This window comes from Zeus faber, assembly GCF_960531495.2.
Source record: "Zeus faber genome assembly, chromosome: 22".
Classification (NCBI taxonomy): domain Eukaryota; kingdom Metazoa; phylum Chordata; class Actinopteri; order Zeiformes; family Zeidae; genus Zeus; species Zeus faber.
The window spans coordinates 9,049,068-9,070,616 of NC_137209.1; the positions used below are offsets into that span (position 1 = coordinate 9,049,068).

At 44.6% G+C, this 21,549-nt stretch overlaps 1 protein-coding gene across 1 annotated transcript; it reads left to right on the plus strand.

The window, feature by feature from the left end:
• Positions 1-738: 738 nt before the first annotated feature.
• Positions 739-21,160, plus strand: LOC307247103 (B-cell scaffold protein with ankyrin repeats-like; the record flags this gene model as incomplete). Its single annotated transcript, XM_080023168.1, has 15 exons — positions 739-751; positions 1,660-2,055; positions 3,060-3,202; positions 3,379-3,517; positions 5,076-5,206; positions 6,227-6,341; positions 7,069-7,265; positions 13,594-13,657; positions 14,033-14,236; positions 17,229-17,419; positions 17,620-17,665; positions 18,370-18,399; positions 18,668-18,744; positions 19,604-19,638; positions 20,953-21,160. The coding sequence occupies 14 exons, from the start codon at positions 739-741 to the stop codon at positions 19,634-19,636; spliced, it is 1,779 nt and encodes a 592-aa protein (XP_079879294.1). The 3' UTR covers positions 19,637-19,638; positions 20,953-21,160.
• Between the last annotated feature and the right edge of the window lie 389 nt (positions 21,161-21,549).

Sequence of the window (21,549 nt, forward strand, 5' to 3'; positions counted from 1 at the left end):
TTCATAGCACCACCACCACCTTGCTGAACATTTTATTATTGAGAGACATTACTGTTCTGCTGCAGCGATTAAAATGCGATTGAATGCAGTCCAATACGGCAGAAGTCATTAAATGTCATTAAACATTAAATCTCCTGTGTGTATTTTATTTTTATTTTTTCAAACATCTCCACCATTGGAAAAATGGCGAACAAATATTTTAGTATGTACTGACTGTGAACTTTGCTTGGCATTTCTGGCGTGCAAACTTGTAAACACTTAGAGGGGTTTTTTTGGTCACCTGTTGCCTCGTTGTCAGTGACATGTTCTGTGATTGGGTTTTCAAGGTTACGCGGAGCTCCATTCTCCATTGTCTTCCACTGGGATGCGACGTATTAATGAAGATAATCACAATCATTTGATGAAATCAGCAAATCTGTTGCCTGAAAAAAATAAAATAAAACCTAAACAGTGGCCACTTGTTCAAACGGCCATTTGATCTCCATCCCATCCATTGAAAGTGCATCTGGCGTCCAAAAGAAGTAGTGACTCCTCTTTCACATCAGTAACGCAACAATCCTTTCTCCCGATTTTCATATGCACACTGGAAAAATCCCTTCCATTGGTTCCGTCCATTTTGGCGAAGCAGGAAACTCTTATCTCAGCGAGCGTCTGATCAGTGGAAGCATTGTCTCCCGTGTCACTGTGGCGCAAGACCTGCGGACACACAGACAGACACTGCACACCAACCGTGGAAATATGAGCCAAACAGGTAAGGCCAGAGTTCTGCTGTTGTTGAATCGACATAAGTGCGATTAATTCTATCTGAAAACTATGCACACGATACTAAATGGTGATAAATCATAACATGTGACATTAATTATGCGTATTAAGTGCTTTACCTTGTCTTGACTTGTCTGTTTTGTAACTACCAGTTCATTTAAAGTTTGGTTCATTAAGGAAAAAATAAATTCAGAATATTGTTATTTTTTAAATGTATTTTACTTTTGTTTAACTCAATTTATTTTTATTTTTTGCCTATTAATGGTTAAGAGTCACCATATTATATATTAGATCTTAATCTTCAAGCAGTCTCCACTATTAGGCGATAGATGGGTGAAGGGAAGCATTGCGCCAGCATACACTTGATTTATTTAATTAAAACATTTAAAAATATATATCTAGATCCATATATATGTTCTGTGGATCACGTGGACGTGAAGCCTGAATATGGTCAGTCTCAGGGTCGTTTCCCATATAAATTCCAACCCGATCGGCACAAACGTTGTTGGTGTATTGTGCAGTATTACAGGAGGAAGGAAAGGTGAGGTTTGCCGCCGTTCAACTCAGGCCTTATTAAAATGTTGGTTTCCATCATTTCTAACTGCTCGCAGCACAACCTCGCTCAACACTTTTTTATTGAACAACTTAGCACACGACGGTCCAGTGGGGCTAACGCTGAAGCCTTGGAAAAACGCGAACAATGTTCAATGTCCTCCTGCTGAGTTTCATTGACTCCTTGAGCAGTTCTAAATGACGGGAACCAACTTTTTAAGAAAGGTCTGGGTTGAAAAATAGAAAATCTATCCTTTCGAGAAATACTAGTTTGAAGAATTCAACACAAATCTATCAAATTTGCAGCAGTTTTAGGGTTTTCCCAGAAATCTCGCCTCTTTGCAGCCGAGGACCTGGTGATCATCTACGAGTCGGAGGCGGAGCAGTGGGCCACCTACCTGCGCTCCATCTTCACCGGCCCCATCGGCCAGGACGGGATATGCTGCTGCGACATCGCCACGGTGACCAGCCACCGGGACGAATTCCTGAGGCTGGGCCGGTACAGGTGTAAGCTCCTGGTGCTCTCCAGGGGGATGGTGGAAGGGATGCGCCGGCTGCGGCGCTCCTTCCTGTCCCGCGTCCTACACCCCGCCTCCAGTGTGGTGGTGCTGCTGTGCGGGGTGGAGCGCCTGGAGCTCCTGCTGGACGTGGTGCCCCTGAAGGCGGAGGAGTGCCTCCAGATATCCACCGAGCAAGACGCTCAAGAGTACCTGTCCACTGTGACGGATATTGTGCGCCGAGGTACGGATGACATACTTCCTTGTGATCATTTTAAAGTAAGATTAAAGTGTCCATGTAATTATTTTTCTATCCGTCTATTGCATCCCCGGGTGTGTCCCCTTTAACCTCTGGCCCAGATCCCTTCATGTTGAATAAATCCATGAGTCAACACACACATCAACACTCATGTCTTACAGGCGCGCTATGCGACCTTGACGCTCCGCTGTCGTGAACATCAGGAAGAATAACTCTACTTAGTCGTATCTCAGTCTCTGTTTGGCAAAACATTACATGTTTTTATCTATTTACTTTTTGTACGCCGAGATTGAATGGCATTGAATACCGATCATTTGTGCTTCGCAAAGGATCGTCAGCAGCGGCACAATTTGACGAGACCCAAGTCGCGGCCTTGTCCTCTGTCTCTGCGCGTCTTCCGTTTTTTTGCATGAAATAAAAAGCTCATTTATTCAGGCGTGTGCAGGTGGAATAGCCGATGCAAATGGCCACTCTTTCCTCTTTCTGTTACTGATTAGTAATCCTCTGCCGTGCAAATTCAAATGTGCCCGGCCTCACTTCACAATCACAGTGCGCCAGACCAGACTCCCGCTAACAGCCAAAATGATTATTTTTTTATCCACAGCATGAATTGATAAATAGATCATAATATTTTCAAAGGCTAAATCCTGTTTGTTTGTTTGATTGCCGAAGAGGTGGGTCGCCGTTGTTTCCTTCAGGTACGGTGCAAATGGTTAAGTTATCTGGAGTTCATCTCAGCTGAAAACATGCTTTGGGAAGAAACATGTCTAGGTTTACTGATGGCCATGATAATGCACAATAAATTACCGGCAACATGCGCTTTAACTTTGACATGTTTTAGAATTACGAGGAACGTGGCGACGATAAATATACACTGCATCAGTCATGGAATTGAGATATTGAGATTCATTGTGTAGACACTGACAAGGCAAACAAAAGGCTTGTACAACTTGATTCAATAATCCGTCCTATTATCTGGTATTTCGCAGGCGTATCAGCCCCGGTAGTAAATGTCAACCCCCCGCCAAGCGGATCTTCAGCATTACAGCAAAATGTGGAAAACCCAAATCCATCTGGAGCGCACAGCAACGCAACCAGTTTGATGGTTGTTCCTTCCAGAGTTTGCTGTGGGGTGAGAAACGGAATACTTTTACCCCGATACTGTGCAAGAATTTCAATTTCAAGGACATGTGTTGGAACAATTACTTTTACTTGAGTAAAATGCAGAACGGAGAACTATTTCCTGACGGTATCCTATTAAGGACCCCAAAGATGACGCCGCAGTTGACGCTGTTCTATCTCGAGCAGAGTTCCGCCGAGGTATTCCTCCTGTCGAAAGACGATGTTGCCGGCGGCGAAGCCGAGGTCGAGTTCGGCCTCGGCGGACAAAGGGTCAGAGTGAAGCCGGTCCGCTGGAATGAACACATAGTCTGCGTCAATACTCCAGGTAAGGTGCATAACTGCTCAAACACCAAAAATTAATCTAATGTTGTGGCGTGAGGCTTCTCAGTTCGTACCGGGCAACCCCCAACCCACTCCAAGGAAGGTGTGTTTCCCTAATTTCATAGGAGCTAGGGCTAGTTGCTTCCATCTGTGGCCCATGGCCATCTCCGCACTGGGCACGCAAAGATTCATCTGGGTAAAATAGATAGAAATAAAACGTTCCCAAAATCTCGAGATTCCCTTTAAAAGATTGAATAAACCTCTTGAATCTTTAATCTTGAGATTAAGGAGCTTGATGGTCTTTTTTATGGTTCGTAAGTATATACTGTATAGCTTTAATGGTATATTTGTTGTATGTATGTAAGTATATACAGACCTGGACACATTTGTTGGTACCCTAACAGCTCATTGAAACAATGCTTCATTCCTCCTGAAAAGGGATAAGATTAAAAGCAACTTTCTCATGTATACCTGCATGCCTTTGGTATATCATAGAGTAAAACAAAGAAACTGTGAAAATAGATAAATTATTGTTAAAGAGATCAATTGTATTCCAAAATGGCCTGGACAGATTTGTTAGTACCCCTTAATATTTCAAACAAACTGTATCACACGTCTTTAATCTTATAATCAGTCATTTAGCCTTTTTAAATGGAGAAAAGTAGTCACTCTGCTGTTTGGTATCATCGTGTGCACCACACTGAACATGGACCAGAGAAAGCAAAGGAGAGGGTTGTCTGAGGAGATCTGAAAGAAAATTATAGACAAGCATGTTTAAGGTAAAGGCTATAAGACCATCTCCAAGCAGCTTGATGTTCCTGTGACTAGAGTTGCAAATATTATTAAGAAGTTTAAGGTCCATTGGACTGTAGCAAGCCTCCCTGGACGCAGCCGCAAGAGGAAAATTTACCCCAGATTGAACATAAGGATAGTACGAATGGTAGAAAAAGAGCCAAGGACAACTTCCAAAGAGGTATAAGCTGAACTCCAAGGTCAGGGTTCATCAGTGTCTGATCCCACAATCCGTCGCTTTTTGAGTGACGGTGGGCTCCATGGAAGAAGACCCAGGAGGAATCCACTTTTGAAAGAAAAACATAAAAAAGCCAGGCTGGAATTTGCTAAAATGCATATTGACAAGCCACAATGCTTCTGGGAGAATGTCCTCTGGACAGATGAGTCAAAACTGGCGCTTTTTGGCAAGTCACATTCATGTTCACAGACAGAAAATGAATATAATTGAGATATAATTGATCTCTTTAGCAATAATTTATCTCTTTTCACAGTTTCTTTGCTTCACTCTATAGCATACCAAAGGCATGCAGGGATACATAAGAAAATTGCTTTTAATTCCATCAATTTTCAGGACGAATGAAGCATTGTTTCAATGAACTGGAAGGGTACCAACTCGTTTGTCCACGTCTGTATGTGTTTTTGTCTTTGTTTCTTTACTCATTTTCACATTTTTACAATTACAATGTTGAACTTGGATTGAGTTGTTAAAGGTTCAAGACAGACATTTAGTCAAATTTGTGAGTGTATGTTTGCTGCAGCTCTCCCTGCAGGAGAGGCCACTGTGACGCTGCTCCGCGGCGGAGCGCCTCTGAGCAAAACAACGCTGCAGTTCTACAGCGACTTAGAGGAGGTGGACCGCCTGCTGACCAGGGCGGCGGACCCCGTCCAGTTTATGTATCAGGTACGCCTGCCGTTCAGGGTTTTACCTTTTTTTAAGGTGATACTCCTAAAATCAATTGAAAAAATAAGATGAAAAATAACAGAAGATTTGTTGATATTACAGCATCTTCTGATTAATCCAGGGTGCGATGTTGCCATTTTGAAATTTGTTGACACATTTGTAAACATTATTTCAGAGACTATATTTAGAGATGAGATGTGACAGATACATTTGACGATTAATCCTTTAATGTTATTGTCTTTAATTATTGTGTTTAAACTTTTCCTATTGGTTAAAACAACCCGTAACCCACCGCCACCTCATTTTAATCACATATATAATAAGATATGCATGTTATTAAACACAGCTATTACAGCTGCAGAAATAGGCTGATCTTAACGCCGTTCACGGTTGGTCTAAATTATGCAATTGAAAAGGTCATCGAAAACAGGCAATACCTTCAAGCTGGTTCCAGACTCGTCTCAGCCGCCCCCACTCTATTTGATTAGCCTTCTTTTGCTGAACAAGCAAAAGGAGGCGGCGTTCCCCCACTGCCAGAGTTCTCTGCCAAGAGGAAGAACGGCAATATTAGATGCCAGTTCTTCAAACTAAGACCTTAAATTGTCAATTCGAGGCATTGATGTCTTGTAGCAATGTTGCCCCCCCCGCCCCGACACACACACACACACACACACACACACACACACACACACACACACACACACACACACACACACACACACACAGAATTGACAATACTATGCATCAGCAGTTTTAAACCCCGCTCCCCTTCTATGTACTGAAAATTAGAACCAAGCTGAACAAAATGAACTCCAATTACACCTACTCCATTAATAATAAATATACATCCATTCATTTAGTTTAGTAAGTTATTTCGTTCAGTGTATATTAGGGATCGTTTATTTAAATAAGGTAAGGTCGATACTGTATTTTCACAATGAAAAAACCCACTTTATTATTATTTAGCGGTCTCCTCTGGTTTCGCCTGCCGGGGAGTTGAGCGTCCCCTCTGTATCTCAGGCTCTGCAGGTGTCGTCCGTGGAGGAACTGGATGAGAAGCTGGCGTCCATGCTACTAGAGGGGCTTCCCTCCGGGGGCTTTCAGGAACTTCAATCTGCTGATACCCATGAGAGAGGTAACGGAGCATTCTTGTTCAATTTGGCCAGCCACATCTACTGAGGTTCCAGCCGTCTGTTTACATTATGTCGCTTGTACGAGTCAAGAGAGTGAACTCAGCAGAATGGCAGTTCGAATGGAAGTTGAAGTTCATTTAGCTGAAAGTGCAGAAAATAACTGATGTGTATAGCTGATGTGTGGTAATTAGGGAAATAAAATAATTTGGCTCATTTCAGACGCTGGCCATTAGCGAGACGATGGCTCCCAGCAACAGAAAGTCCAATTAATTCATTAATTTGATTTTTAGCAACTGTTTATAGAACGCCACGGGTTTGACATATTGCGCTCATTTGAAGCAGACTGTATTTCTCTCGCACAACGCATATTATCCAGCATCAAGATAGTCTTTCATTACTTCTTGTCTCATTAGCAGCCAAATTGATGACTCCATCAGCTGCTGAGATTGATTCCGCACTCTGCTAACAAGGGCACGGGGAAATGTTTTCATGAGGAGCAGGTCGATATCTGCCCCCCAGTTGTCATCCTTTTGACTCTTTCGAATCTGATTCACATTTCATAATGACTCGGGTCAGCACGGAGTTCTCACCCGGACAGTGGCACTGCATACCGAGATCCAGCATCTATTTCTGTCTCCAAAAAAAAAAAGAGCTTAAACCTGGCAGCGCGAATCGTCGTACAATCTCGCCTGACGCGCGTGAGCCATCTCGTGTGGTCCTCTTCCACAGAGCAAAGCCGCGAAGACGTGCCGTCACTTCTCCATTTTGCCGCCCAGAACGGACTGAAGACGGTGGCCAGCCTGCTCCTGCAGTGCCCCGGCGCCACGCGGGCGCTGTGCACGGCAAGCCGCCGTGGACAGACCCCGGTGGACGTCGCCCTGAGTCGGGGACACGTCGAGCTTCACATTCTGTTGGAGGAGACTCTGGTAACCGCCTCCTCCTGCCTATTGACTTGCATCTCTCCGGTCTATGAAAGAAATCATGATCGGTGATGATCGGTATTTGTGTGTCAGGAAGCACGCAATTTACAGCATATGTGCATCAGCTTGGTCCTTGGACTTGAATTTCCTCATTCATGTTGGGTCAGGTGATGATTTACACATCCGTTCACCGAGAGAGACTTGTTTGTGTCCACTCTCTATAGAATTGTTCTAAATCTTAAAATCACTGTAGCGCGTTCATGCAGCCAACCACACTTTGTCCGAGACGGAAACGGTGAGGGCCTCCAGGCTTTCCTGAATGAATGGGAAGGTGTTGCTGAATGCCCTGCACTTGGGAATGCACTTACCGAGGCCGACGCGGGGTTCGGCCTTGTGAAGTGGGGCACTATCAATAATACACAGGGCTGCGGCGGTGGAGTGAATACACAGTCGTGAGGCACAAAGCTATACGTGTCAGGGGTTAGCACCGTCTCCTATTGGAGAAGCGGCACCTCTGCCCCCCACCCCCTCCACCGCCCTTGCCCCTCACAACATCTTCACCGCCATCTGTGGGAAAGCGAGTGGATTTATGGCCGGGTCCCTCTTCGCCCCTCCTCCATCTCTCCTCGTGACGCCTCGCTCGTAAAAACCTCCCTAATGGAGCACCTTTGCAAAGATTAGCTCAGGTGTGTTTGTTCACGTAAAACACAGGGATGCATTTGCAATGTATGTGTGTCTCTGTTACAGACAGCTGTCAAAATGCGTTACTTCCATGGTATACGACCGGTGTGCATCAAACACAATTAGGTATCAAAACAGCCTGTGGCCAGATTTCACTTGGAATTTTCCAACGGTCAGTGCAAACAGTGCAGGTGAGTTTGGGATACGTGGCCCCTCCCATAATCATTATGGTACGTGTGTGAGGAATGGGGGGGCCCTGTTACCTTGGTCCCCCTCCCCCGCAGCTTGGGGGCTGCAGAGGTTGCCATCACAGCAGAGCAAAGAGGTTGCCTGCATACATTAGGTCCATTATGCATCAGCTAATACAGGGATGTGTGGTGTAGTGGTCGCTGTTTTTCTCACATTAATATAGAGAGCCACTCGCTGCTAAATCCCCCGTTTCGCCAATATGATTCCTGGAAGGATGGAAGTGCAGCGTGTCCTGCGTTTAGCTACTAATGACAAGAAATCCACATTTAATGAATAGCATTGCGTGTGCATGCATGCATTTCCTTGATAAATCCAGAGGACGCCGCATGTCATCAATGCGCTGTGCAGTGCTCATTTTGTTATACAGGTAGCACAGTTTTGATTTAAAAGGAAGGCGTGACTCGTGAAACAATACCCACATAATAATACTATGACCACAATAACAAAAGCAAATACACACAAGTACTTCCACTGATCATGTTAAAGTGGAAATCCATAAAGTAGTCTTATGATGATACCAGTCCCAGAATTACATCCAGGTTTATCCTCATTTTGGCCTTTTTCTTCTTATCCATTAACATCCATTAACCCTTCGTGTGAACGCTCATCCCTATTGACCGTTTACAAACCACAACTCACGACGCCGATTTCACTTGGGCATGCCCGATCTTTGCATTCTTGCCAGGGAAGGCAAGCCCCGCCACCAACCATGGAAATGGCACGTAGAGGAGCACAAACATGGCATAAATACATTGAGTGGCTGTTTCTTATAAAGCGCGAGATAAATGAAGAATCAAATATGGGATTTTCAAAAAAAAAATAATAATAATAATAATAATCTGACAGATTCCCAAGGCTTCAGCTAAGCATGAGTGCCTGCACGGCCAGTATATAGTTGCAATGTCTCATACACCTCATACAGTATGTTTCAGTGGTTATTTTGGTGGCTGGTTGTCGAAGGTAAACGTGGTACTTGGATGAGAGTGAGCAGCTGTTCACAGGTGGCTGTTAGTGTCGTACCAGCCAGGCAGTGTCTGAGTCTGGCTGCTTCAGCGATTTCCTTTTTCCTGTGCTGTTAATTTTTTAAATACCGCTACGTTTCCTTGATGAACAAAAAGGGGCCTTTGGTGGATGTCTCCGATGTCTTGGAGGAGCCTACGGAGAATTTCCCCTTGAGGGAAATTAAGACACTCCGACAGCTGTTGCAAATGTATTTATCCCCCGGCAACTCTTCTAATTGCGAGCGACTGCAGACGGAGGCGGGTTTTTTGATCGGATTGCTCCACTGAGTCAAACGGCTCCTCGCGAGCTCGCGTCAAGGCGCGCGCGCGACTGACGGGGGTCGCCCTGCGGGGAATGTCGCAGGGCGGTGGATGTAAAATACAGGCAGAGTTGACACGCACCGGTGAAAACCGGTAATTCTTGGCGGTGATGCGGATGTTAATTGGAATTTGTCTTGACAACAGAATCCTATACGGCATACATGCTCTGCGGGGGTGCACCCTTTATTCCCAAGGTCCCATGTTCCCCCAATCCTATATTCCGTTATCATTAAAAGAAGAATTAAATCCTTCCCTCTGGTATATTCAATTGGCAACCCATAAGATCCTCTGTATCAGGTGGATTACACGACAAGTCACGGTATTGATTTTTCTTGGTCACTTGAGGTGGTGGGGATATTTTTTTTTTCATCCAAGGGTGCTCTTCTCGTTTATGAATGCTCATCCATATTGACAGTTTACGGACCGCAACTAGCTACGCCGGTTTATCAAATTCCCCGCGGCTGCCTTTCACTTCTTGCCCGTGTCCAATCAGTGTGTTCTTGTTGGTGACGGCGGACCCCGCCGCCAACAGCGGAAACAGCATACGGCGGAGCACATGCATAATGCAAATACATCGAACGGCTGTTTCAAATAAAGTACCAGCCACTTAAAGTATCAAACATGGAAAAATTCAACAAAATCATCTCACGGATTGCCACACGGACAAGAACGCATGATCTGATAGAACTTGTTCGGTAAATAGCGTCTTAGATGGTGTTCACGGACAAGACGCTTCCACACTTGTGTCGTACATCGCAGTGAACAAGAGCAATCCAGACAAGATACATTTTTTTACCACGCAGCATAAAAACCCAGGTCACTCAACATGGAACATGGATATGCTCCCCATTGGCTGGCTCAGATTTGTTGCCTGGGGTTGGGGGTTGTTGTGCTTACTCCGTTTGTAAGACGGTTTCATTAACCCCTCCATTGCATCGTCCCATACCTCCAATTAATCAACCCTGATGGATCGGTGATTTGACCGTTGGCGCAGTAACTCTGTCAATAAACGACGGATGGATGTGTGTCCCCCCACCCACACACACACACGCACACACACACACACACACACACACACACACACACACACACACACACACACACACACACACACACACACACACACACACACACACACACACAGGCTGCATCACAGGACCTGCGTCAGATTTACTTAACTGCCTAGGAACCAAGCTTCTTTGTTCATTAGCGGTGAACTGCTCCAGAGGGGAGAGCTGAATTATTCAACAAGACTAGGTGGAATGCAGATACAGAAAATCAAGGCTCCTCAGCTCATATGTTGTTTTATTAACACAACCAGTACGACTCGAAAAGCATTTTTCATCTATTGTGGACACTGTTGAAACAACAGTTCAAATGCATTTATTAAAACTAGAGCAGGGGTTCCCAACATTTTTTCTCACCCCTTGGAGAACCCTGAAACCAAACCTGAGACCCTCTATAGAAAAAGACTATACCTTTGTTTTCACAGATTTATTAGTGGTCATTTTTGGCTACATTGGTTCTATTTTCACGGCGGAAAGAGCCGGGTTTTCAGGGTGAAACAATCAATTAGAACATACTGTACAATCATGCAGGGTTTTGAGCCAATATTTGACCATTAGCAAACACACGCCTCACGGCCTCATGGGATCTCTGGCGAGCCCTTTGGGCATCTAGCACCCCGGGTTGGGAATCATGATGATGCCACACCGAGACAGGGTCAGGGTCAGGGTTATAAGGGTTCTTATAATCACTCTCTTACTCTTGTACTTAACACAACGGAACACTTAGTCACATAACTGTGAAGAATCTATGTGATTCTGGGCAGCAACCCAATTATCTTCTGACCTGAAGGAATGAGGTGTTATCGGTTTGTTTTTCATAGGGTTTAGTGTCGTACGCAAGTGCAAATAGTGTCGCGCACTATTTGCACTTGCGTATGTTTCTACGGACACGCTGCTCAGCCAGACTTACTTGTTGTTTTGCATTGCATGGGGCCCAACAGTTTTTCATTCATGCAGGCCAACTTATTTGCATGCCCCGCTTGTTTGCCTAGGCGCTGTGGTACAATGCACCATGTGTCTGCCAGCACCGGAGATTTGTTTGATATTTGAATAGAACGGTCGCCATTTGCCCCTAAACAAAGTCACAAAGCAGACTTTGTATCACAACTTCCGAAGAATATTGAACTTTATTGGACGTCAATTAACCAAACGCAATCCATTGTTGCGATACTAGAGTTGCATTTGTGGCCTCACACCCAGAACAGGATAATAAACTCATTGATTGGACACGCGCCGATTGTGAACTTTGATCGATTATTTAAATCAGAAATCGACTTCCTTCCTACTTTGTCAGAATGGAGCAGCAAAGGAGTGCAAACGGGGCCCATCACACACCCAAAACACTGCACTCATCACTCGGTGCAGTTCCACAGTGACTGTCCTACTTCCATCCCCAAGCTGCCGTCACTTCATTCTCTATTCTAATGCCCAAGGCAAACAGACCGTCTCCATAAACCGTAAGCATTTGTGGTTTATGCATTTAAAACTCGACAAAATACCAGTAAGAATGGCACATTTCTATTGTGGCTCGGTCATTAACCTACAATGCCTACCTGTTGGGGCTACCATGAACCTCCACTGTTAACTAATGCATTCATGACAGCCAGTAAGTAATTTTCAGCACCAGGAGCAGTGTAATATTGTAATTGAGTCAAGAGTGGCTGGGTTGCTTGGAAACTGAGCAGAAACAGAGTGTGACTGTTTATGCAGACAACATACTGATCAAAGCTGAGCTGCACCCTAAATGTTCTGCAGAGAAAAGAGGAGAGGTATTTATTCAGATAGACCCTTTCCCATTCAGCACGGTACATGACTTTGACAGACGTTTCGGTAGTTGCAATCTGCATCGCATTTTTATTTTTATTTTTTTCCCTCACCTACTCTCCTCATCTGAAGTGAAACACATTTTTGTCGACTAGGTAAGATAAGGTAAGACCGGGGAGTTTATATGGTATTCAAATGTGACCGGACTGCCATCATATGGTATGCAAATGTTAGATGGTTTACATGCTGCATTCCTATCTGCTCCTCCTCCGATAGAAGCTCAATCAACCAAGCTGCCGTACAATAGGAGGTGATTCAAAGCTTCCGACCTCAAATAATCTAACAATTACAGCTTTCGCCCACATCGCTGGGGGACGTTGGAAGATGTACAATACTATACGATATTAACCTCCTGCAAATTACCGGTCACAATTGCGGTCCACATATCAAGTCAGAACTGGCTTTTTACGCGTTTGATAGCAAATGATATGTTTGAAAGGAACAGGAGAGGTGTTGTCTGTGATTTCAGAATTACCCTGATCATAGCCCTCTCCGTCCTTCAGCACTGCCATTAGCAGAAAGGCTCATTAGAGCCGAGCAGGCTTGGACCGGGGCCCACAGGCCAACACATTATTATGTTTACTTGGGAGATTGTAGAATTCCATGAATGCCCCTCACGACGCCTCGCACGGCGGGCGTGACTGCGATTCCCGTGCGACGCCGCTCGCGAAATCTAATGGATTAATGAATCCGCTGACGAATGAAGCCTCATTTGGTGTCATCGGATGTCGATGCTGGCTCGGTTGAGCCGGGCGAGGCAACGAGAATCGACAGCGTGTTCTCGGGCCACAAAATGTCAGAACTACTAAAGTAAATTAAATATTGGAATTGCTATTTGTTATAGCTTAGAGTACTATATCCGCTGACTGGAATGCAATATTAACGTTTTGAGAGGTGGTTCGGGGCGTTAAAGAACCCTCAGATGTGGCGATTATTAGTATTATTATGTCTAAGAGTGGGCATTGTAAGTAGCATTAGTGTGTATAAGGTAGAGATGAAGCAAAAAAATAAAAAAAAAAGTACAATCATGATCATTTAGCATGTAACAAAATGTTCCTTTTTCCAGGGTGATATTTTTGCCCCCACCTATCCAGTACAAACGTGCTTTTGATGACAAATTGCCCCTGCTTGGCTTTCTCTCTCTGATCTGAAAGGTCATAAACAGCATCTCCTCTTGGTCCGTTCTTGCAGAATATGTTCAACCCCCGCAAGGACAGCGGCGACGCAGGCGTCTATGAACTGATGTGCGCCGCAGGTGAGCGAAAACTCTTGATGGGGGGAGAGGAACAAGGGCGTAACATAACGGCTAATGGAATGGATTTTTTTGTTTGTTTGTTTTCCCTCTCGACGTGACATTATGTCCGGGCGGATTTGCTTTACCGGCGCAGATCATTTCATTTCATTTCGACTTGAATAAGCGCCCCGCCGAGGGTCACGCCCCGCCGCGTTGCCTCTGATTAGCTGTGAAATGATTACGAAACTCCATTACGTCCGGTCCCAGTCGGTGTGGTTGAGGAAAGGCTCGTGCCAGCTGACTCGAACTTGACCTGCTGCCTTGTTTAGCCGTCAGGCTTGAGACACTAACAATGCCGCGGTAATCCGGTTTTTCCGTATCCTTTTCTACTCACAGGGTCTCCCGCCACGGCGGACGTCGGGCCCGAGGAAGAAAGGGAGGAAGAGGAGGACCCGTACGCTCTGCTGGGAGTGAATGACGAAGAGTACGACACCATCTTGAACCCCAGCAGTCGGCATTCTGCCATTCCTATTTCCCAGCGTCCACCCGCGCCCACGCCCCGGCCCGATAACAGCGCCGCTACCCCCTTCATAGCTCAGGGTGAGCATGGGGAAGTAAAGTGGGGGGCTCGGTCAGCAATGAAACGCTAGAGTTTTTAACTCATTGCCATTGATCCACTGTTTTTGTCGATCAAACATAGGGTCCGGGGACCCCGCAGTGGTCCTTCAAGAGGTTCCAGGGGGTCCCCAGCAAAATGATAGTGAAACTTCATTAATAACTGTTATGTTATGAGTGTCACCCCTATCTCTCCAACTATAGCATGGACGGGTATGGAAATTTGAACTAAATTATAGTACACTAAAAATCTTCTCAGATCGGAGACTAAATCTAAATCACATTAAAAAAAAAAAAAAAGGTTGAGAATCGCTTGTGGCGGACGACGGAGGGACAAAATGAACGGAATCGGGCATCGGTTTCGGGAGTAAATGGTGCACACAACCACTGGGGTTTTTGCGATGCCGCTTTGTTTTGCACACATGAATCAGACAAAATCTGTGGCTCTCCCCGGCAAAGCAAACATTGGGAGAGAGAAGAAAGCGAGCGAGCCGAGCGAGAGAGAGAGAGAGAGAGAGAGAGAGAGAGAGAGCGATAGAGAGAGAGAGAGAGAGAGACCTGGAACAGTCTGGATGGATGACGGCCTGCGCTACCTCACTGTTCAATTTCAGCTGTGTGAATAATTCATGAAGATGAAACACCCAAAAGTGACTGGTATTATTAAGGCTGATAAATCATTGATACGGCTCTGGCTTCGGTAATTCCTCCTCTCCTGTGCAAACATGCACATACACAAAAAAAGTGTTAATTCCTGCTTTACAGCCAGTCCGTAGTACAATATTACAGCTGGCCATAGACACACACACACACACACACACACACACACACACACACTCCCCATTTTGTTCTTCTTTACTGAGTATGTGCTTATCCACTGAATCACCGCGCTGTCCGGCGAGAGTAACAAAAGTGAGAGGGAGATTGAGTTCTCCAGCAACAATCACCCAACGCGCTGCGCTCCCTGCATCCCCAACATCTCCACAGTAACAGAAACGGAGCCACCGGGCCGCCATCTGCAACCAATCTCGGGCCAGACCAAGGCCAAGTCAGCCAGAATAAGTCATTACACATGTTTTCCATCGTCCATGTCCCCAGAGCACATGAGAGGGGGGAGAGAGAGAGAGCGCGAGCGAGAGAGTGTGAGCGAGAGTAGGAGAGAATAAGAGATGGGGAGGTGGTGGTGGTGGTGGTGGTGGTGGTGGTGGGTGGGGGTCGGTTTCATCTCCCGAGACAGCCAGGCCTCAGAACACGACGCGAGTATCCCCAGCGAGGCTCTGACTCCCACCGCCGCGGAGGGAGAAGCGAGGGGTAGTAGACGCACGGAGGATTAGGCGAGGTGCCACCGGCTGGAGGACGCCGCACCAGCGGGGACATAATGAGCGCCGCTCTCGTGCTTCCAGCACAATGAGGCTGAACCGAGATGCGGAAATCTGGAGGGGCTTCCAGCCTATCCGTGAGGAGCGATTGGACCAAGTACATATGGCGCTGGAGTACACGGTGAATATTCTGCATATCCCAAAACGCAAAATGAAGGAATTGGCATCGCCCCCCCCCCCCCATCCCTCCGTCCCTCACCCTTACACCCCAAAATCCCCCCCGGGAACAACGCGAGGGATGTTCGCTTTTATTCACTTAAAAAGCCAAGCAGAGGTCTTGGTTCAACGTGCCGAGAGAGAGCGTTTCGACATGAAAAAACAAAACATGTTTTTACAGCAAGGGGTCGGTGGCAGTATCATCAGTATCAGGGGTTTGAAGTATTTTAACCTGGTATTGGCGCAAAAGCCCAAAGGCAAGGGGCCGCCGCCGCCAACAAGAGGGCCCGGGCACAGGAACGGCAGACTCAGCGAAAAAACACACTGGGATTTAATTTTCACTTCTTGCCAATCAATAGACCTGATTGAGGGCATGCGTCTCTCCAATTCAATCTGGCACCGCAGACTCCCGCAGAAAAAGAGACCGAGCCAAAGCACTTTTACCCCTGGTTGCTTTCTATACAGGCTTTCGGACTCCAGCATTATTTTTAGACAAATATCAAATAAAAAGACGTCACAGAACAACGAATACGAGGATGCATAGATTGACTTTTCATGTCAGAAGCAAGTTGCAATTTTGGTAGATGGCGCCATCTAGTGGAATTGTGTTTACCTACAATGGAAAATGATGGAAACCTTTTTGTTATTATTATTATTATTATTATTATTATTATTATTATTATTATTATTATTATTATTATTATTATTATTATTATTTTTAATAATAATAATAATAATAATAATAATAATAATAATCGTTTTTCACAGGACAGTGGTACATTTAATACAATTTAAATGTAATAAAATTAGATTTTATACATTTTTTTACAGGTCGTAACATTCACAAGGAAAATATCAGAATTTTGTGGCCTTGCGATGGCTGCTCATCATTTTTCCTGTAACGTAGAAGAACATCTCACTAATTGCAGACTCCTCTGGTTTTTCCAGTGTTTCAGAAGAAAGCCATGATGGGGAACCCCGGCACGCTGTATTCTTTTCATCCTAGGCGAGGTGAACGTGACCGGCATGTTACATTACAATATGCAATTAAAGTGGAAATCCATACGATCGTCCATGGAAACAGCATACCGTATAGAGCAGAGCATGCATAGCGCAAATACATTGAATGGATGTTTTTTTTTTATAAAAGCGTCAGCTAAAAAAAAAAAAAGTAGAAAATATGGAAGGTTTCAGGATTTTCTAACAAATTAACTTACGGATTACTGCTTTAATTATCGCTTCATCCAACATTTTAAGGACTGAGCCATCACACTCCAATTATTGTTTGTGCTCTACTTCAGCACATTGAGCGGCTCGATGGCTCTTTGGTGAAGAACACCTACGATAGAATGGTGTTGAGGTACTTCTGAGCGCTGTGAAGCAGCGGGGCCGTGCTTCTGATCGTTTATTTTCCAGGTTTGTGTTGTTCCCCCCCTCCTCCGCAGCGCATGGGCGTAAAGCCGGCGCGTCCTCCGCCTCCACCTACGACACCTTTGTTCCCAACCAGGCCCCCAAGCCGGAGCAGCTCATCAGGCTGCAGGAGAGGGTGAAGAGAGGTTCTCTCCACATGGACGAGGCCCCGGGACGCTTCGCCGACTGGCCGCACGCCCGGAAGGGCGCGGACGCCGTCGGGCAGGTAAGAAAAACAAAACAAAAAAAACCCCTTCACATTCACTGGAGCGCGGGCGTGCTGGAGGAGCCGTACGCCCAGATCACCAAAGTGAGGAAGCGGACGAGCGCGGTCACGCAGGGGGGAAACGAGGCCTTGTATAGACACGACATCCTATCCATTCTGCGTTTGTTTGTGTGGTACACAATGAATGCTCTGCCCCTCAGGAGCCGCCGCCGCAGCAGCAGCAGCAGGACAATGACAGTGTCTACGGTAAACATGGATTTGTTGTTCTTTTGCTGGCTGTGAAAAAGTGACCGGGTTTGAGCACCTTTGGTTTTCCCCGAGCAAAGATTGCAGCGAAATTTGCTGTAGAAGCAAGACAATAAAATAGAGTAAATATCATGATCGTTAGATCATGATAAATGTAAAGATATAAAAATATATATTAATCAATATATATTGGCTCACTTTATGGACATGGGGAACTTGAAAATCTGGCTCATACATACATGCATACACTCACATATACATATAATAATGTAGTTAATTATTCATATTATTCATATATTCATATATTATTCATATATTTTTATGTTAATATAATACACAGTATTATATTTACCTGATCATTCATTTATGAATAGTCATCAACATATAAATCATTGTGCCGCCTTATTTAGACCACAACACTTAATAATTAAGTTTGTTTTGTCTCATCACAGCAAGCTTTCATCTGTTAATATATACAGTGATCCCGATGAGCAATGTTTTTTTTGTTTTTTTTTGCTTGTAAAATAATTAGCTACTAACAGTCTTGCCTTCCCCCCCCCGTCGGAAGTGAAACATGGATGATCATTTTATGAGACATTTGCAGCGGAGCGAAGGTCACCTTGGAACGCCAAACCGGCCTCTTAAGCGAGAACACCGACGCGCGTAATAGAAAAATGCACTCGCATCTCTTCTCTCTTCCACAGATAAAATCAACATCGTTCATCACACGCCAAGTAAGTCTTAAACAAACAAACAAAATTAAAAATAAAACCCAAGGCCGGTCTCCAAAGAGAAAACCGGCGTTTATTGTACTCTAATAGCCTTTTGTCTGTCTCCCCCAATTTTGCAGTTTTGGAGGATGAGTCCCTGGGGACGTGTTATTTAGATCACCCCAAAGATTTGTTTGATCTCGCGTTTAATTTCCCTTCCATGGGATTCCGTGATTTTCGGCTTCCATAACCGTTGTGTAAACCTCGATGCGTGTGGATAATTCTCCCCCAGAGGCGGCCGCCAACGAGTTGAGAAGAGGGAGCCTACCGGCCGAGTCAAACTTCTACAGCAAGCCCCTTAAAGGACAAGTGAGTTTGATGTCACTTACCAGCATCACACACGCACTCAGACACACACACCCACACACACACACACACACAGACACACACACACACACACGCACGCACACACACACACGCAGAGAGAGGGAGAGAGAGAGAGAGAGAAAGAGATTCACACACCCCGTATAGCCAAGAACTGTTTAAACTCTTCAAAGTATAGGTACATGTACATCACACGGTTGACACAACTTTTTCAAAGTTGCACTACAGCCTGAAAGGATAAGTTTGCCATTTTTAAAGGGTAGGTTTCGCCTCCCCCCCCCCCCCCCCCCCCCCAACTGGGGCCTGATTAAACGGACGGCTCCCGTCGTTTAGAACTCCTCAATAACCTCACCAAACTTTTTACGACTGAGAAACTGAGCTGCTCCGCTGCAGCTTCTCACTGTGCTTAACGCAGTCCAACGGGGCAAGCTTTTTCAGCGCAAAGCGAATCAACTGAACTTTATATGTCCCCTCCTGAAAATAAAAAAGGTGGAAAACCTTTGCAATTTATCCGTTTTTTCGGGGTTTTATTGGCAAATCAGTTGTTTTGGCTGCATTTGCACTGACATAAGAGACTAGAAACAAGCTTATTACCGGCAAACTACTGTTGCCAACGTTGTGCTTTGGATGTGATGCAGCACTTGCAAAAAAAAAATCCTGTTCAATAAAATCCGATAGGATTTATTACTTATTAAAGCTGATATGACTTATGTTATTCAAAACATGTTGTAAAATACACTAAGGCTGTGCATATTTTGTTTATGTACTGTTTAAAGCTGAATATTGTCCGCTCACCTTTTCGCCGCACGGCTTCCCTGATGTGTCGGCCTTGTTTTTCTTCCAGTCAAACTTCTTTTGGAAAGCGGAGAAGCGGTGAAGGTGAGTTTAAAAACATCTGGATACAAGACACATCAGCCCTAATCCACCATGTCTATTGAACTAGCCTGACAAAACCGAGAGGGGAAAAAAAAAAAAAATAATAAAATCAAAAGATTTTCACGATATTATTTATACATTCTCCGTACTCGCAGGTTCAAGCTGAATAAACTCCCATGGATTTTGGAGTTTCACGGTGTAAAATCAATTTGTTTTAATCATTTGTTTTTCCACAAAAAAAAAAAAAAAGTTGTTCCGTGGATTTTCAATTTCATCATATTTGCTATTTTAAAGATATTTTAGTCATAAATGAACAGTTTTGAGTTTTTCCCACACCAATGTAAAAGCAAAACACCTGTCCCATATGGTTTTATTTTTAAACGGTGCAGTAACAAAACTCATTCACCGCAAGTAATGTGAAATAATCACCATGGTCTACGGCTGACTTGTTCACATTCATCCTCTTATCAACAACCTCATAACCTTTGAAAGAGTGTTGTATATAAGTTATATATTTTCCCATGATTTACTACACATTTATTTAAAGTGTTCAAAGGAACTTCTACATGTATTTTTTAGATTAAGAAAGAGCCAATTCTTACGTTGTACCTCAGACTATGAACAACATTCATAGCAATATCGGTAATCTTCTAAAAATCATTTCAAAGTTGATGGCAATGAAATACACTTTTGCGGAACAAACAAAGGGTTAAAATGATTTCATTCAGATGGAAAAACACCTTAGAAAGCCAATTTAAAAAAAAAAAAAAAACGGTTGAAGGAAAATAATACTACGGGTACTAAAAGGCTCCGCAGTCGGCTTTGGCGAGGCGAGGCCATTGGCAGCCGTGACGATTATATTCCTGCTGCGTCTGAAAAGCTTCCGAGTACCTGATGTTTCTGAGTAAAACGGAGCCCTGGAGGTTTCGGGGGAAATGCGATTGTTTATGCGGCGGTGGACGTTGTGGCCGGAGGGGGTTCATGGCATTCTTTAGTTTTAATATCATCCACTCGTACATGCAAGTGGACTAAGCGATTTATTTATTTATTTATTTATTAGGGTGGCTTATTTGTTCCCCCCCTTTTCACCGAATGGGGCATTAATCCACTGGTACATTCAGTTGTCAGTGCTCAATGTCAGGGTTACCCAAACTTATTTTTATTGCTAGGCCCCCTTGCCGAACCTAAGCTCTGGCTGGGGAGCCCCCCTAAAAATTAAGAAATAAAAATAAGATCAATTGAGCAGACAAGCATTAAGCTATTAAACATCGAAAAATATTGTATATAAAAACATAAAAAGATATGATTTGCCCGCAGGCCCATGCAATTCTTTCACGGATCCATAGGGACCTCCAGAACCCTGTTTGGGAACGCCTGCTCTCTGTCAATGTTTTTCAACCGCTGGTTCCTGACCTGGCAGTGGCTCGAGGAAATTTGGCTACCGGGCCAGAGAGTTTTGGGTCCAGAAAAGAGAAACTTGATTTTGTGACAAGAAGCGGGGCTGTTCCCCCCTCGCGCAATAAAGTATTGGTCTTTTTGATGTTCAGTCTATGTCTATCTATATATCTGTTTCTGTGCTTGTCAGCATAGCTGCGTGCCCAAACCAATAAAACAAAAAACAAAAAAAAACAAAAAAAAAAACACGTGTGGAATATTTTTCACGAACCTAAAGTTTTATTGTTATGATGTGTGGAAAGGCAGTAAAGGAATGCAGCTCAGATTATATGGAGCCTATGCACAAGGCGCAGGATGGGGCGAGCTGTAAATATGGTTGTGAAGCGTGAAGTTAATGATCCAGGTGGAGAGGCAGAAGGAGCTTTAGTACAATAAGGCAAAACACAACGCTTGGGGAAGCGGTTGCCACGGCAATTGGGCCGTAAGTATGATTGTTACTGTACATCTAGGAGGTCATCT